At 35.2% G+C, this 18,858-nt stretch overlaps 1 protein-coding gene across 4 annotated transcripts in view; it reads left to right on the forward strand.

Annotated features, from left to right (window-relative positions):
• Positions 1-18,858, forward strand: part of LOC116550956 (rRNA 2'-O-methyltransferase fibrillarin-like) — a 58,363-nt gene that overhangs the window by 27,314 nt on the left and 12,191 nt on the right. For 2 of the 4 annotated variants that reach the window (XR_004268635.1, XM_032277165.1), the window contains exon 3: positions 7,438-7,479. The exons of 1 other annotated variant lie outside the window; for it this stretch is intronic. Coding sequence is in view for 2 of the 3 variants with exons in the window: in XM_032277165.1 (XP_032133056.1) it covers positions 7,438-7,479 (42 nt within the window). In the remaining variant the exon portion in view is untranslated. One more of the 4 variants, XM_032277164.1, reaches the window with a different exon arrangement.

Consider the following 18,858-nt stretch of genomic DNA (forward strand, 5'->3'; position numbering starts at 1 on the left):
AAAAAAAAAAAAAAAAAAAAAAAAAAAAAAAAAAAAAAAAACTGAAGAAGCTAGTCTAAAGTTGGGCATCTAGAAGGAGAACATAACTGTTTATAGACAAATTATTAATTGAATGCATGGAGAAGATACACATTTTCTTTTCATTTCTGAAAATTTGCCTTCATAGGTTTTCTGGGGCAGGGAATATTTAAATTAAATGAAAACAGAAATTATAAGTTTTAAGCATAATAATACATTTGGATAATTTGAATAATTTGAAAGTAGCTTTTTCATCTGACGTACACGTCCCTTTGAAAGGTAATATGTAAATACGAAGCTTTCAGTTTATTATTATGGTCAGGCAATTTTTCTCACGTGTATAAATATGTATGTTTTTCCATTTGAATAATAAAATTATGTTGGCAATCAGTTTGAAAAGTATATTAATAAAAGATTTCTTCTGTTTCTGTAAAGTATAGGAGACATGTATTATATTTTGGTATCTTAAAATTAGTATAGACTAGGCAGAGCTCAAAAGATTTTGGAAAGTAATTTTGCATAGAGAAGTGTAGATTGGCTTTCATTTTATGCAGGTGGTTATCTAATTGTAGTTCTTTAAGTTTTATTTTTAGATCAACTACAATAAATGTTTTAAAAATAATAAAAAAGTTTAATTAAAGACATATTAAGTTATGGTATATGGTACCCTAGAGTACATTCAAAGACAATGTTAAAATGCTTATTACATTGTAGGATATATATGAGATGATAAATGTGATCAAAGTTTTTCCTAAAACTATTAGAAAGTTGTTGGTTTTATATTATACCTTTACATACTTAACATTTGATTGCAGTCAGCCATAATTATGACTATGTCAATAATCATTTTCACTGGAACAGGAGGAATTATGAGTTTTTGTTCCTTTGCCTTTCCACTGATTTTCCAAACTCAGGCTTTCTTACTTTCTGATTATTAGACAGTTACTGCAGTAACTTTCTATTTGGTCTTTTGCCTTTTAGTTTTTATTACCTGATACATTCTACATAGCAAAGTAAAACTTTGTGAAAAAAATATTGTTACCCTGAACAAAGACCTTTACTCACAAGATAAGACAAGTCCTATTTCTGCCTGGTTCCTGCACATCCCAGGATCAAATATTTGGTTTTCCCCTTCCTTAAACATGTTAACTGCACATTTCTTATTCTGCCACATTATTTTTGCTATCTTCGGCTCAGATGTCTTTTGATCCCCACTAGTTTTCTTTTCCCAAAAGGCCGTCCATCCTGTGATTTGTATGACCGCTCGGACAGAAGGGAACATGTGCTCCCGTCTGCTCTCCCATAGTAGTTGATGAGTGCCATTCACACCACCTTTGTTTTTCATAGTGTTTTATTCATCTCTTCAGCAAAATTGTAAACTTCTAAATGGAGGGGGCTGTATCTTTTATAAATTTGTGATTTATAAGGCACTTGATGTCCCACACATATAGGGTGATGAATCAAAATGTTGATGAAACAGAACTCGAGTATGTCCTGATACAGTTTTAAAGCTTTAGAAATGATCAAGCATAAAAATTCATCTTTATTATATAATGCAAGTTACTTGCATTTGTGCAACAGTTTTTTCATGTGCTTTCTATGAAGATAAAATGATAGCATGTGTGTTAGAAATTTACAGGTTGATAAGGTTAAAGTGTGATATGAGTAATTATGACAGCACCCAGACTTTATTGTGTTGAATATGTACATTTCTTTGACTTAACTTACTGTGATATTTAGAATGCTCTTTTAATGTTCCTTATCTGCATAAGCAAAAATCTATTAATGTTAGCTAAATGCAATTTGCTTATCATGTTGCTTATTATTTTGCTTAGTATTTCCTTAGAACTTACTATAGACTTAGTATAGTAAGTCTCTTTACTGTTCGTCAAGATAGAAAATAAAAATGCATTTGGTGAAAGTAATATTTAGAATGTAACAATTTCAAAGATAAAAGTTTTGTTACATTCCCAAATTATTATTATTATTATTTTTCTTTTTTTTTTTGAGACAGAGTTTCACTCTTTTTACCCAGGCTGGAGTGCAGTGACGCAATCTCGGCTCACCGCAACCTCCATCTCCTGGGTTTAGGCAATTCTCCTGCCTCAGCCTCCCGAGTAGCTGGGACTACAGGCGCACGCCACTATGCCCAGTTAATTTTTGTATTTTTAGTAGGGACAGGTTTTCACCATGTTGACCAGGATGGTCTCGATCTCTTGACCTTGTGATCCACCCGCCTCAGCCTTTCAAAGTGCTGGGATTGTAGGTGTGAGCCACCTTGCCCGGCTAACTTCCCAAAATTTATCCTTAGTTTTTCATATTTAATTGACATTGGGACAAAATATATTTTTAAAAGAGAATCATTTTACAGATTTCCCTAAATTTCTTAAAGGTGACCCGAACCTTTTCAACTGTATTTCTTAGGAGTTTTTTTTTTTTTTTTTTTTTTTTTTTTGAGATGGAGTCTCACTCTGTTGTGCAGGCTAGAGTGCAGTGGAGCAATCTCTGTTCACTGCAACTTCTGCCTCCTGGGTTCAAGCAATTATCCTGCATTAGCCTTCAGAGTAGATGGGATTACAGGTGCATGCCATCATGCCCGCCTAATTTTTTGTATTTTTAGTAGAGACAGAGTTTCGCCATGTTGGCTAGGTAGGCTGGTCTTGAACTCCTGACCTCATGATCCACCCGCCTCTGCCTCCCAAAGTGCTGGTATTGCAGGCATGAGCCACCACGCCCAGCCTTCTTAGGAGTATTTTAAAAATACTGCTAAATAGCCTGCCTGGCTAGTGGAGATTCTAAATGGGACTGAATTTGGGATGGTGAAATTTTTTTTATTTGGTTAGGAAATGGTTCTGGTGCTAAGAACAGTATCTAGGAGTGAGATAAGTTTCTGACTTTCAGAGATATCCCCACCTCCAAAAAAACTCCAAAATCTGAAGATCTTGTATATCTGGGTGATGGGTGTAAATTAGTTCACAGAAAGAAATGGTAAAAGTTTAAGGGTGGAAATTTGTTTCTTAGAATCAGCAGCATAAACAGAGGTGAAATCTGTCATCACACATAGACCCTGAACATATGGGCTGACTATGGTATTTAAATGCTGAGATGTTGGTGACATGGAGTAATAGCAGAAACTGAATTTGGGAGGAAGAAATAATGATTATAGTTTCTAAATCTTCCTTACTATGACAAAATACGACTTGCCATTTGGATATCCTTTTGGCAACCAAATAGGTTTGGGAAGTTAACTTTATTTGCCACCCAAATTATGTGGGCAGTATACACAGCCCTTACTTTATCATCTAGGGCATAATGTTTAGAAAATATTCAGACTTTTTTTCCAGTGTTGGTTCAAAAAAATATTGATCCTTTGGTTTTATTTATATCACAGACAAAAATACTGAAAGACAGGCTGTTTATTCTCATAGAAATGGATATTCCTTTACATTCTCGCAAGGAATGTAAATAAAGTAACTTTTATAAGTGTTTTTAAACCATGGGCATGCAGTTTGTATTAGTGATACTCCTCTACCGAGTTACTGCTAATTTGCTATTTTCACGGTAATTTCAGAAAATAAGAAATGGTTAACATTTTTATTTTTTTAAATACTCCCATGAATTTCTATTAAGGATGAAAAGCATGATTACGGTATTTGTTAGAAAGTCCTACAATTTAAACTTAGTCTGGTGATCACAGTCTGCTGTTTTCTTAGCTTTTAAACCTTTTATTAGTGTAACCTCTCTTCATCTTGGTTATTTTAATGTAAAATGAGAATTATCATGCAGACTTGATTTTTACAGCAATGTTGTATGAAATGAATAAATATGGACTATTTAAAACTGGCTCAGGCATTTAGACTTGTTTCTGATAGGCTTATCACATGAACACTACTTATTACCTTGTAAACTTGTATTTTAAAAGAAAACATTGATTTGAGATAGGATTCCTGTTTTCTCTTGAGAGAAGGCGGAGGTAATTGTTTATCGTTTTTTTAAAAAATTTTAAACCAAAGGGTATATTACTTTTTAACTCTTGTGTAGCCATTAAGAGCAGCCACTATCACAGCCACAGCTCAATACAATAGTGTGGAAAATGCTGGCTTTAGAATTCTAAGATTTATATTTGAGCCCTACATCTTCACATATACTCTTAGCAAATCATTTAACCTGAGCTTCGGTTTTTTGATCTATAAAATGAGGATATATCCTACATCACAAGAATATTATGCAGAATAAATGAGGAAATACATGACATACATTGATATCAGTGTAATGCCATAGAAAGATAATGTGTTATTGACAATATTGTTGTTAATTGTAATATATTTTTCAAAAGAAAGAATTTAGGTTTTTAGATGATCACTTACTTAATAGCGTGTTCTTCTGAATTAGAACCTTTTCTTCCATACATTTTTATTTTTATTTTCATTTACTTTTAAGAGTTTCACAAACCCCAGTTCATGCTTTGGATTCCTTTCAAGTTTGAACCACTCAACATCTGCCACCTACTGACCTAGTTCTTTCCGCTTCCTCCAGCTCACCTCTCCTCATACACACGTGCTTATTATGTTTGTTGGATGATTAACCTGTCTTTCCTTTCATTTTTGTAAAGATCTAGATCAATACAGGGTTAGGAAAAACAGGTTTTGAATTTGTTTGAACTGTAAAGCAAGATGGGACATATGAGTCAATGAATAATACTCATTTCCCCCACCCCAGGAAAAGCAATTTTCAGGGGAAACAATTAGTAAACTCCCACATGGACTTGCTTTTCCTTTCATAGTATGGCTGTGATAGGTTTAAAAGTGATTTTTGCCTACATATTCAGGTTAAAAAATGTTTTCAGTATAAAGCATGAGTTTGGAAGTGACTCACCACATATGGAAGTACTTCAAAATGCATGCCCTTAACTACTATTTGAATTTTTATAGGTTTGTAGTTTTGCTGACTGCAAGAAAATAAAAGGCCCAGTGCCAGTTCTTACTGGGTCAGGATTTATTTTAAAGTACCAGCATTTCCTCAGCTTTTTGATACTTAAAATGTCCTGGAGATTTTCCTGCAAAAAGTTTTAACAGGCTTTATTCCACTAAGGAAAGTTCAGAGTGTTTATGCCGTGGTAGTAACAAAAGCAATGTATTTGGTTAATTTGCAATAGAAATTGCCAGAATCTAGACTACCCTAGAAACATATTTTTATTTGAAGAGTCTAGTGGGGTCCAGCAAGGACTTGTCATTATATTTGTGTCTTTAGCACAGCTCTAGGAACAAAAAGCTTGATGAATGATTTATAAACAGATGGTTAATTTTTCATGAAATGATCAGGAGACGAGCTGACCAAAGCAATAGGTCTGACACTGTCGAGGATTATTGGGGAGTGGTTGTGGAATGCCTTAATGTGAAACACACTGACTTGAGTTTGAATCCCAGAGTTACCTGTTAACTGGGCAAGTCACCCAACTTCTCTGAGTCTCACCTGTAAGACTGGATGATATTTAGTGAGATAATGTATCTGTTAGCACTGTTGTCCGTAACAGGTATTTCCCTGTGTCTGATTAATAAAAGTTAAGCATAATAACTGACAGTAACCCACTAGATAATTGCTTTAAAACTTACATTCCATGTTGGAAGTCACCATTAGAGTATAGAAGTCTATTTGAGGCTACTTAAAATCTTTAATAAACTGCATTTCAGCCAAAATAGTGTTTATAGGTAAATGGATTGAAGTTGACACAGGCTGTGATGTGGTGGTTTTCAACCAGACGAGATGATCTAGGTATGAATCCCAACCCTGCCACTTACTTACTATTGCTGACTATGGGCAAATCATCTTACCCTCTTAAGGATCAGTGTTCTCATCTGTAAAATGGGGATAACTTCAAGGAGTTATTTGAGAATTACTGTATAGGAATGAAGCCCTAGCATTTAACACAGTTCTTGGCATGCGGTATGCAGTATTTTTTAGTTATTTTGTTATTCCTTGGATACCCCTTTAGAAATAGCCTTGACTACTTGTGGGAAATATAGTCCTGAATTTTTTTACATAATGATTAATGTTTGAATTTGGGGATTAGATACATTTTAATTTTTATTTGAATAATGCTTATCTAGTTAACTTACCTTGAGATAAGGTACCTCAGAGATGATCATTTTAATTTTTCAGCTTTCTCAGTGGCTCATCATTTAAAAGAACCGTATTTCGAATTAAACAGACTAATTTATATTTTTATAAAAACATTTTTACATCACACACATTTTTTGGTTATTCTGTGGCTTCACACCTTTAATTGCAGTCTTAACTTACCCTTCTGCTGCCTCTCCTGCTTCATTTCCTGAATGTAGAGTGACCCAGAGAAGACGCCAGGGAGAGTAGAGGAAGCAAGGATTGTATCTGAGATCAGTAGATCTTTGTAATCAACCTTACAGTGATCAGATATCCTCTCTGGACTAAAGTTCTTAGTTAAATTGATTCAATTACTGCTCTTTGAAGTTTTACCAACAGAATTACTTTTATGCCTTTGTTTACTATTGGAGAATATGATGAGAAGGTTTTGAAGGAAATCCCTACTTTTTTCAGTGACTTCAGATAGTTTTTGTTTCAGAGCCATCATTCATCCAAATAATTTTTTCAAAAATGACAGCTAATGCAAGTACTAGTAAATAATTACCCCGTATTACAGATACTATGTTAAGTACAGAATTAAGCTTATCCTATGGTAAAGTTTTAAAAAAATATCCTCTATTTTGCTCTTATTTTGTCTACAGTAAGTTACGTGACAGTACAAAGAGTTTATTGGAATTTCAGAGTTTTTAAGACTTTTATGAGGAGGCAGTGTGTGGTTTGTTAGGTGGTTGTAGTGAGAATTTGAAGAGTTCTGGTTTTGGGTAGTCATAGTTCTGGCTTTGTTACCAGTGGTTTGGCTTTGAGTTAAAAATCAAAACCCTCTGACTCAAAATTATCCCTTTGGCTCAAGCTATCACTGACCTACTTTCTTCCTCCCCCTCCAAACTAGGATTATTTCAGAGATGAATGGGAGCATCTCATGTATGATGGTGCCCCCAACTGCCTTCCAGAGTGTATACACATAGAAAGGGAATCTGTTTTAACTTAAATCATCATCTCCTGAATTGATTTGACCTTGGGACTTCACCTCCTCCCTCCCTACCACCCAACCTCCTCCCTCTTTTCCTCCCTCTGAATGAGCACCTGTTCTGTAGAACATTGTTAAGTATGTAGTCATTGGGGTCATCATTGTAGATTTAACTTATTAAAGCTCTATATTTGTACTGCCTTTGCTTTGGTTATATGTTTATTTTCAGTTCTTAATTAAGAGGAAACACTGTTTATAACATATTATTCCTGTGAGAAAGTGTGATTTCCACTGAAATATCTTGTTTCATTGTTGTACAACATGTTCTCTAGGCATGCAGCAGGAAGAAAGGGAAAACACCTGACTTCCATCAGGTGGATGACTCTAACTTAGTGTTAGTTTGACTTAACCCATTGTGGGAAACTGTGTGAATATTTGAAAAACTTTTCTGTGTTAATAAAAGTATTAGTAATAGAAGGCCTTATTAAAAGTATGTCAACAGTTAGGATATATCTTCTCACCCAACAAAAACTTTGGAGTATTGGCAGTTAATGAATTGTCATAATGATCTTATCAGTGACCCACATGGTATTTTCTGTTTTCTACTCTGCCATCTTGAGTGACTTGGTGATGTCACTATTCATTGTTGAAAGATGGCCATTTTCTCACATTTCCTTGTCACCTTCATTGGTCATAATTATATCATATACCCATGGTTAAGCCCTGCCTCTTATTATCAGAGTAGAAATTGTTTATCACAAGTAGCTTTACCTAATTGGGATTCACCTCCTGAGGAGAAGAGGGTGAGTTTCTGCGGGCAAATAAGGAAGGGGACAGTGTGTTTTTGAGGAGGTCACTGCAGTGTTTGTCACAGCTGGTGAGGCTCGCAGTTTTGTTCATCTCTGCAGACTCTCTTGTGAGATCACAAAATACAGACATATTTATTATTAATTTGTTTTACTTTATTATAGACAGGGCCTCACTCTGTTGCCCAGGCTGGAGTGAAGTGTGGTTATTAGCTCACCATGGCCTCAAACTCCTGGGCTCAAGTGCTCTCCTGCCTCAGCCTCTTAAAGCACTGGGATTACAGGTGTGAGCTATGCAACCCACCCAGTCAGATTTATTGAGTGCCCACTGTATTTTGGTTATTCTTCTAAGTCCTGGGGATACAACAGTAAGCAAAAGAGAAGGAAAAAATTGCTACCCTCCTGGAGCCTACTTTTCATTGGTGAGATAGACAAATAAGATAAAACAATTCAAACTATGATATCTTATTAAGTTATAAATAAAAATTGAAGCAAAGAAAGGAGAATGGAGGGTCCTGAGGGCAGGGGAAGGGGAGATATCCGTGAAGTTTTAGATGACATCCAGGGAAATCCTTACCCAGAGGATGCCTAGAGTAAGGGCTGAGTCATTGTGGGAGCTAGTGAGGTAGCCGTCTGGGGAGGAGAGTATTCCAGTTGAATTTCCTGTGGCTGGAGTGGAGTGAGCGAGGAAGAGTCAGAGGAGATGAGGCCAGAGGGGGGAAGCCACTAGATAGTTTTGAGCAGAAGAATGGCCCAATAGAATATTTTAGCAGAATCACTTCAGCAGTTGTGTTAAATAGACCAAAGAGGTGTCAAAAACAGAAGCAAGGAAACCAGTGAGGAGGCCCTTATAATAATTCAGGAGAGAAGGAGATGACTTGAATGGAGTCAGTAAGACGTAGCTGGATTCTGGATTCTGGATTCCAAGGTAAAGCCCACAGAGTTTACTAACACATTGGATGTGGGCATGAGAGGAAGAGAGGCATCTCGGTTGGCAGCCTGAACAACTGGAAGAATGGAGCTGATCTGAGATGAGGAAACAGGGACTCCGTTATTGAGATACTACACTTGAAATGCTTAGAGAACCCCAAATGGGGATGTCAGATAAACACTTGTTTATATAAACATTTTTCTGACCAATATATATTCTTAAAAAGAATGATGGTGGGCATTAATAATAGGAAATGACATTTAAAAGAATATAATTTCAATAATAACAATAAATAATAGGAAATAGAAAAATTAAATGTTATATGGAGTGGATATTTTCTGTTCTTTTGAACAATACAGGGAAACACTGGAAGTAATTTTAAAATAGAGTATTCAAAGAAACATTTGTATGCTGAACATTTATTTAGTGCCCACTTTAGTGTTAAAAATGCATATTAAATATATTTATTATTTGAATCAGTGCCTCATTTTTCAGCCCCAAACCTTGTAAAATAGTATACATTCAAAAAGAAGTATACCACAAGGAATAATGGTGTGGATTTAGTTTTATGTCTGTTTCCTCTGTAACATGAAGCAATGATCCTTCTAAAGGAAATGTGTTATTAAATAGACAATCTTACCCCACTCCAACTTCCTCAGTATTGTGTAGCCTGTAGTTAATGTGCAAGCACATCATTAACAAAGAAATCCAAGCCCACAGAAAGAGTCAGTACAGTATATCTTACGTGAGTTCATCAGGATGAATGGCTTCTTGCTCCCTTTCTTTTGAAGAGGAATTAGTATAAGATGTCTTTTAACCAGATTATTGTACTCATTTGCATTTAACAAGAATGTAGCACACAGCTAAGATTTTCAATCCGTGTGCATTACATAAAATACCAAAAAGCACCGTGTACAGTACCTTTCACATGATAGATACTCCAGAAGTATTTGGATAGCAAATTTGATTTAGAACATCATTCACATTTCTAACTTATTTAAAAGATTTTTAAATATTATGCTACATGCAGTGGTTATTGCTTAACAATGTGTGCTCTACCTGTAATAAAACGTTGTTGAGAAAATTGAATTGTAATTGTTTTTTTGGATAGAAGTACCATATAGTGAACATAAAAAGTTATTTATTGTGCAAAGAAACTTTGCTCTTTAAGATGGATTAAGTATTTCTCATCAGTTTTGGCTGTCATGGTGAATATATGATTGCTGGCCTATATATGATCAACTAGAGAGAAAAAAAAGCCCGTTTATAGATTTAGAGGAGAAATGCAGTTTGTTAAGAACCTGAAGTGTATTGAATTACTCCAGTTTACCTATTCCTCATGTTAAGTAATTTTTGCAAAATGACCCTCTCCCATCACACATTTTGAAATTTGCAGCAATCAAGTAAGCAAGCATTTATGTTAACTTTATTTGAGACCAAGCAGTGGTAGATATGAATTAGCCTCATTTTTTGATTGACCAAGCTATAAGTTTTTATCTACCAGTTAGTTTTCTAATTCTTTTGAGTGTATCTCTTTATCTATTCCTTTGGGTTTGTAACAAGGAGAATAAAGAAAATCTGTTGCCTAACTCCTAACATTTGTTCATGTGTGAAAATTATTAAGATGATGCTTACCTAAACATGATACTTGTCAAAGCTCTGATTTGCCACAATATAGCCACTTTGTTTCTATTATGTAAGTAACACTTTGTGTAAACAAGAATGTATTTGAATTATGGGGCACAGTATTAAAGTGATCTCCCAAAATCCTATCATCGAGCATAGAATCAGACTTAACTACCACAGTTGCATCCATTGGTGTATTGTTCTCCTTGCCCCGGTGCCTTGCAACCACTTTCTTCAATTTTGTGTTAATCATTTACTGTCCTTTAAATAATACTGGTTTTTACATTAACCTTTAGATAATATGTTACTTTTTGTTTTTGTTTTGTGAAAATGGTAGCATTCTGTATGAAGTCTTTGGATACTTGCTTTTTCATTTTTTTATTTTAATTTTTGTGGGTACACAGGTGTGTGTGTTTGTGTATGTGTGTGTGTGTGTGTGTGTGTGTGTGTATATATATATATATATATATGTATGTATATATTGATGGGATACAAGAGATGTTTTGATACAGGCATGCAATGTGAAATAAGCACATCATGAAGAATGGGATGTCCATCCCCTCAAGCATTTGTCCATTGAGTCTCAAACAATCCAGTTACACTCTTTAAGTTATTTAAAATGTACAGTTAATGAAATTTGCTTTTTTAACTCATCATGGTTTTTTTTAATTTTTTTTTGCTGCTGTATGTAGATATAGTTTATTTATTTCCACTCCTGGGAAATACACCATTGTGTGAGTTTATTTCTTCTATTGGTGGACATTTGGGTTGTTGCTGGGTGCTTTGGTTTGCTTGTTTTTGTTTTCTTTTTGATGTATCTATATTGATATACTTAGATACATATATGTTGATGTGCTTACATTCACACACATATGTATAACTATTATAAGCATTGTTGATGTCAATGTTCTTTTTATATGTGTTCCAAAGAAGATTTGCAAGATTCCAGGATATATACCCAAGAGTAGATGTGTAGAGAAAGCTTAGTTATCTGAAATAATATGAAATTGTTTCCAATGTCATCAGACCAGTTCACATTTCATTAGTAATATATCAGTTCTGTTGAGCTACATCTTACTATGGTCTTGATTTACTTTTCTGTGATTGCTAATGAGGCTGAACATCTTCTCGTGATTTTTCATCATTGGTGTATTATTTTATGAAATTCTCATTTATGCCATATGTCCATTATGTACTTAAAAGTGTTAGTTTATACATTTATATTTTACATATTTTTAGTTCTAAAATAACACATACAGAAAAGTTACACGTACAATATAGTAGAACTTTTTTCCTCTGTTGACTTAATGCCTTATTACCTATGAATAAACAAATGTGTGTTTCCCAGAAAGAAACAAGACCTTGTCCTGTAAATCAGAACAAAACCAGCAAAATAATTGATCGTTACTACTATCTAATTCTCAGAGCTCATTCAAGTTTCCAAGTTGTCCCAATAATGTCCTTTATAGCAAAAGGATTCAGTTTAGAATCACATGTTGCATTTTACTTGTCTCATATTTTTAGTATCCCTCAGTCTGGAACAGTTCTTCAGTCTTTTACTTTAAGGATGCTGGCATTTTGGAATACCATGTTGACCTGTAATTTTGTAGAATATCTTTACCTTTAGGGTTGTCTTCTGTTTCCTCATGATTAAATTAGATCCATGTTATGAATATTGAGCGGGAATATCACAGAAGTGTTGCTGTGTTGCCTCTCTGCATCCTGTTCTGTGGCACAGTTTCATTTTGACCCATTACTGTTGATTTTCTTTGGGATTACTTGATTAAGATGGTGTCTGCTAACTTTATCTACTGTGAAATTACTGGTTTCCCCTCTGTAATTAATAATTATGTTGCATGCAGGTGCTTTGAAACTATGTAAAACCTTTCCTGATTACAGTTTTAGTTAATTTGTATCAGTGTGTGCTCATGAGCCTGTTTTATTTAGTGAGCTGTAATCCATTACTATTGTTACTTATTTTGGTGCTCATCTTGTCCCTGATTTAGCCAGTGGGATCCCCTTCAATATCTTTTTGACGTGTCATCCCTTGATCATACTGATATCCCTAATTTCATTCCAATCCTATAGGCTTCAATTATGTTTCCTTTCCTTTTTGTACCTCCTCTTACAGTGAGAAACCTGACTACCGTGATCCTTAGTGTTACTTCATTTGATCATTCCCCATTTGATCACTACATACATGGGGAATGATCAAATCTACCCTTTCTCTTGTCCCTCACCCTGCCCGCTAGTTTTACCTGAGCCTCAAAGCCCCTTCACATGAAAGCCCCTTTCACCTCACATTGGTTGCTACATTGCACACCACAGTGCATCTTTTGCACCCTTCTGCTCCAGCTAGGGCATTGATACCCAGTACTGGACCACTCCTGTGCAAGGACTTCTCTATCATCCTGCTCACATCAAACCACCCTTTTTTAATTTATTGGATGCAAAATGACATCTTACTGTTCTTGATTGCGTTTCTTTTGTTGCTAATAAGGTTAGACATCTTTTCATTTCACTGTTGGTGTATTCTTTCATGAAATGCTAGTTCATATCTTTTGTCCATTACATACTTAAAACTGTACATTAAATACCTTTATGTCTTAATTATTCAAGTTTTAAAATAACAAATATAATAACAAGTACAATACGGATCTAGAGCTTGGGCTCGAATTCCCCATACCATATGATTTCTTCCATTCTATAGTGACACTCGCCTCATTCTGCTTGAGCTCTCAGACACCCCTTATTAGGGCTACCCCCTTTGCATTGTGCCCATTTTTAATTAAAATGTTATGGGACACACACACACAAACACACACACGCATTCTGGATACTAATTTTGTTTCTTTTTGTTTTTGTTTTGAGACAGAGTCTCTCTCTGTCGTCCAGGCTGGAGTGCAGTGGCATGATCTCAGCTCACTGCAGCCTCCGCCTCCTGGGTTCAATCAATTCTCTTGCCTCAGCCTCCCTAGTAGCTGCAATTACAGGTGCCCACCACCACACTCAGCTAATTTTTGTGTTTTAGTAGAGACAGGGGTTTCACCATGTTGGCCAGGCTGTTCTCCAACTCCCGACCTCAAGCAATCCATCCACCTCGGTCTCCCAAAATGCTGGAATTACAGGTGTGAGCCACTGCATCCAAACCCCAGTTTTTTTGTCAGTGTGTTTTTTGGTGTTGTAGTTCATTTTTCATCTTCTGTTGTATTTGTTTGTGAATGAAGTTTTAAATTTTAATGCATTTGAATTTATGAATCTTATGCTTTACATATAGTTAACCCTTTCTGTGTGTCTTAAAGAAATGTTTCCTACTCTGAGATCATAAAGATATTCTCTTATACTTTGTTTTAAAAATATTAAAGGTGTGCCTTTTCTATTTAAAACTTTAATCCCTCTGAAATTGATTGTTCATGTGTTAGACAGCAGGAATCCACTTTTGCACCAGTTGTTTCAGCACTATTGAATGATATCTCCCTTCTCTGGTGATCTAAAGTCCAACTTTTGTCAAATATTTTCTCTGAGTGATGGTCTACTTCTCCAGCCATCAATTTGTTTGTCTCTTTTCCAGGAGCACACTAGCTTAATTTTTAGCACTTTATGATAAGTTTTGGTGTCTGGCATGGCAAGTTTCCTACTTCAATCTTTTGGTGGTAGGATGGTTCCTTTTTCATGGGCTTTTGCTACTCAATGTAGATTTTAGAATCAACGTATTAAACCTTTTGAATTTTGATAGGCATTGCATTAAAGGCATTTGTTCAATTTGGGAATAATTTTCATTTTATGATACTGAGTATTTATAATGAACATGGTATGTCATTCCATTTAGATTATTTAGGTTTCATTGTTAATATCTTCTAATATATTTTATTTATATTGAACATGCAGTATTTACAAGTTACTTTTATTCCTAGGTATGTTTTGCTGTTGGATAGTTTTTAAATGTTATTTTCTGTTTGTTACTGGTGTATAAAAATAGTTATTTTTTTTAAGGGCATTCTTCCATTTAGCTACAAATAATTGAATATTAACAAATTGTTTTGATAAATGTGACATAACTTCAAAAGCAGACAAGTAAGATTAAAGATCTAAGTTTTTACCCCTAAATTACTTTTGATGTTTTAATAAATACCAGGTGAATAGTCATTATTATGACATTATTGAGATATAATTTACATACCATAAATTCACCCATTTAAAGTGTTCAGTTCATAGTTTTTATATTCACATAGGTGTGTGACTAAACCACAATATTCTCTACAGTTTCATGATCTTTAAAAGGAACCCCATACCTGTTAGCAGTCACTCCCCATTTCCATCCTTTCCCAGCCCAACCCTAGACAACCACTCATCTTTCTGTCTAGATTAAGTTGCCTATTCGGTACATTCCACAGAAATGGCATCACACATCATTGTTAGTGATGGCCTTCTTTCACTCAGCATAATAAAGTTTGTCTATGTTGTAGCAAGTATCAGCACTTCATTCCTTTTTGTGACTAAATAATATTTTATTGTATGCATTTGTCATATTTTATCTACTTGCCAGTTGATGGATATTATGTTTTCATTTCCCTTCTGTGATTACATATGAATGGAATTTCTGGGTCATGTAGTAACTCTCTGTTGCCTTTTAAGGAACAATCTCTTCTCCTTAGTAGCTACACCACCTTTTACATTCCCACCAGTAGTGTATGAAGAAGGTAAATAGTCGTCTTAATTCTACTTTTGCATTCTTCAAGGAGTAATTGTAATACATTAGGTTTATCTTAAAGTATGATTATTATTTTAAAAAATGAGAGAAGTGTCAATGCATTTTAAATCAGACTAATTTTTTTTCTTCAACTTTTATTTTAAGTTCCGGGGTACTTGTGCAGGATGCACAGGTTTTTTACATAGGTAAACATGTGCCATGGTGGTTTACTGCACAGATCAACCCATCAGTTAGGTATTCAGCCCAGCATCCATTAGCTGTTCTTCCTGATGCTCTCCCTCCCCCTGGCCCCTCCCCTCAACAGGCCCCAGTGCGTGTTGTTCCCCAGCAGTGTGTCCATGTGTTCTCATCATTCAGCTCCTACTTACAAGTGAGAACATGCAGTGCTTGGTTTTCTATTCTGGCGTTAGTTTGCTGAGGATAATGGCTTCCATCCATGTCCCAGCAAAGAACATGATCTCGTTCCTTTTTATGGCTGCATGGTATTCTGTGGTGTACATGTAGCACATTTTCTATATCGTCTATCATTGATGGCTATTTGGGTTGACTTCATGTCTTTTGCTATTGTGCATAGTGCTGCAGTGAACATACATGTGCATGTGTCTTTATAATAGAATGATTTTTATTCCTTTGGGTATATACCCAGTAATGAGATTGCCAGGTCAAATGGTATTTCTGCCTCTAGGTCTTTGAGGAGTTGCCACAATGTCTTCCACAATGGTTGAACTAATTTATACTCCCACCAACAATGTAATGCATTCTTTTTTCTTCAACAACCTTGCCAACATCTGTTGTTTTCTGACTCTTTAATAATCACCATTCTGACAGGCCTAAGATAGTATCTCATTATGGTTTTGATTTGCATTTCTCTAATGATCAGTGATGTTGAGCTTTTTGTATATATATTTGCTGGCTGCATGAATGTCTTCTTTTTAGAAGTGTCTGTTCATGTCCTTTCCCTACCTTTTTTTGTTTGTTTTTTTGCCCACCTTTTAATGGAAATTTTTTTTTTTCTTGTAAATTTGTTTAGATTCCTTGTAACCTCTGGATGTTAGACCTTTGTCAGGGCATCAGATTCATTTTAAATCAATTTATGATTTTGTATGCAATATATGTTTTTTATTTTTATATTTCATGACTTTATTTAGGTGTAATTTACATATATCAAGAAATCCATCCACTGTAAGTGTTCCGTTTGAAGGTTTTGAGTCAGTTTACTCAGATGTTGCAGCCATCAGCACGGTCCAGCGTTAGGACATTTTCATTTCTCCTCAAAGTTCCTTCACTCTCATTTTTAATTTCTGCTCCCTTCTCTTGCCCCAGAAGGTGATCTGCTTTCTCTACATACAATTCAGCTTAAGACATTTCATATATAAATGGAATTATACAATATAGATATCTTTTGTATTTAGCCTCTTTTACTAAGAATTAAGTTTCTGATGTTTATCCTTGGTTCCATGAATAATTAGTTCATTTCCTTTTTTTGTTGGTTACCACTTTATGCTTGTCTTTACCAGTTGATGAGTATTTGGTTTGTTTACAGGTTTTGGCTATTATGACTGATGTTGATATCGTCATTTGCAGACAGATTTTTTGTAAGCATATATTTTCATTTCTCTTGGTTAGATACCCCAGTGTGAAATTAGTGGGTCGTTGCAAGTGGATGCATACACATGTGTTTAACTTTTTGAAAAACTGCCAAATTGTATTTCAAGTAGCTATGCCATTTTTACATTCTCACCAGTAGTGTAGGGGGGCTTCAGCTTCTTCCTGTCCGCCCCAACCTTTGATTATTTTCAGTCTTAAAAAAAAAAAATTATAGCTATTCTAGTGAGGTGTAATGTGATCTCGTTGTAATTTTATTAATATTTCATGTCTTTAATGGGTAACAATGAGCATCTTCTTGTATGTTTACTAAACATTCATATGTCTTCTTTGGTGAAGTACTTTTATATCTTTAGTCCGTTAAAAAAATTTGGTTAGTTTATCTTATTGCTGACTTCTAAGAGTTTTAATATATACTGTATACTATATCTTTATCAATTATATGATTTGCAAATATTTTCTTCTGTGGTTTGCCTTTCAATTTGATGATGTTCCATTTTTTTTAATGGATTGTCCTTTTGTTTTCCTATTTAAGGAATCTTCTGTAACTTAAGTTCACAAGAGTTTATCCTATTCCTTCTTCTAGAGGTTTTGTTTTAATTTTTATAATTCAGACTATAATCCATTTTGAGTTATTATTTCTGTGTGTTGTGAAATACAGGTTTACACTGATTTATCTGTTTATTTTCACATATGTATATCTAACTGTACCAGCACCATATATTAAAAAGACGATTCTTTTAATTGCAGTGACACATTTGTCGAAAATCAAATGACTATGAATGGGAGTTTATTCTGAACTCTATTCTGTTTCATTACCTACATGTATTATCTTTATGCCATGACCAACAGTGTTGGTTACCATATAGCTTTATAGTAAGTTTTGAGATTAGATAAGTTTAAATCCTGCAGCTTCATACTTTTTCAAAGTTATTTTACTATTCTTGGTGTTTTATACTTTCATATGTATTTTAGGATCAATTTCTAGAAAAAAAATTATGATGGCATTTAGATAGATCAATGTAGAGAGAATTGACATCTTAACAGAATTGAATCTTTCAATCAACTGAATCTTTGTTTCAATAAACAAGCCTTTTAGCTTTCCTCAACAATGTTTTGTAGTTTTGAGTTCACATATTTTGCATTTTTGTTAAATTTGTTTTGTTGTTGTTGTTGTTGTTGTTGTTAAGATGGAGTTTCATTCCTGTTGCCCAGGCTGGAGTGGAATGGCGTGATCACGGCTCACTGCAACCTCCGTCTCCAGGGTTCAAGCAATTCTCCTGTCTCAGCCTCCCAAGTAGCTTGGAATACAGGCATGTACCACCATGCCTGGCTAATTTTGTATTTGTAGTAGACACAGGGTTTCACTATGTGGCCAGGCTGGTCTTGAACTCCTGACCTCAGGTGCTCCACCCACCTCAGTCTCCCAAAGTGCTGGGGATTACAGGTGTAAGCCACCGCACCTGGCTGCTAAATTTATTTCTAAGCTTTATTCCTTTTGTTACTCTTGTGACCGAATGGAATTTATTTTTGGATGGCTTGTGGCTAGTATATAAGGAGTGTAGCCGGTGTGGTGGCTCGTATCTGTAATCCCAGCACTTTGGGAAGCTGAGGCAGGCTGATCGCTTGAGGTCAGGAGTTCGAGACCATCCAGGCCAACATGGTGAAACCCCATCTCTACTAAAAAAAAATACAAAAATTAGCCGTGCACAATGGCATGCGCCTCTAATCTCAACTACTTGGGAGGCTGAGACAGGAGAATTGCCTGAACCCAGGAGGCATAGATTGCAGTGAGCTGAGATCGCGCCACTGCATTCCGTCTGGGCAACAGAGAGAGACTCTGTCGAAAGAAAGAAAGAGAGAAAAATGGAGGGAGAGGGAGAGAGGGGGAGAGAGGGAGGGAGGAAAGAGGGGAGAGAGAGGCAGTTGATTACAGATTTTGTCATATGCCTTTCTAAATGTTTAAATTAATTATTGTGGGTTTCTTATAGGGTCCTTAGAATTACTGACACACAAGATCATGTTAGCTGCATGTAATTTTAACTTCTTCTTTTTCAATCTATATATCTTTGTA

The sequence above is a fragment of the Sapajus apella genome, unplaced genomic scaffold (genome assembly GCF_009761245.1).
Source record: "Sapajus apella isolate SASKATOON/1434 unplaced genomic scaffold, GSC_monkey_1.0 scaffold8, whole genome shotgun sequence".
Taxonomy (NCBI): domain Eukaryota; kingdom Metazoa; phylum Chordata; class Mammalia; order Primates; family Cebidae; genus Sapajus; species Sapajus apella.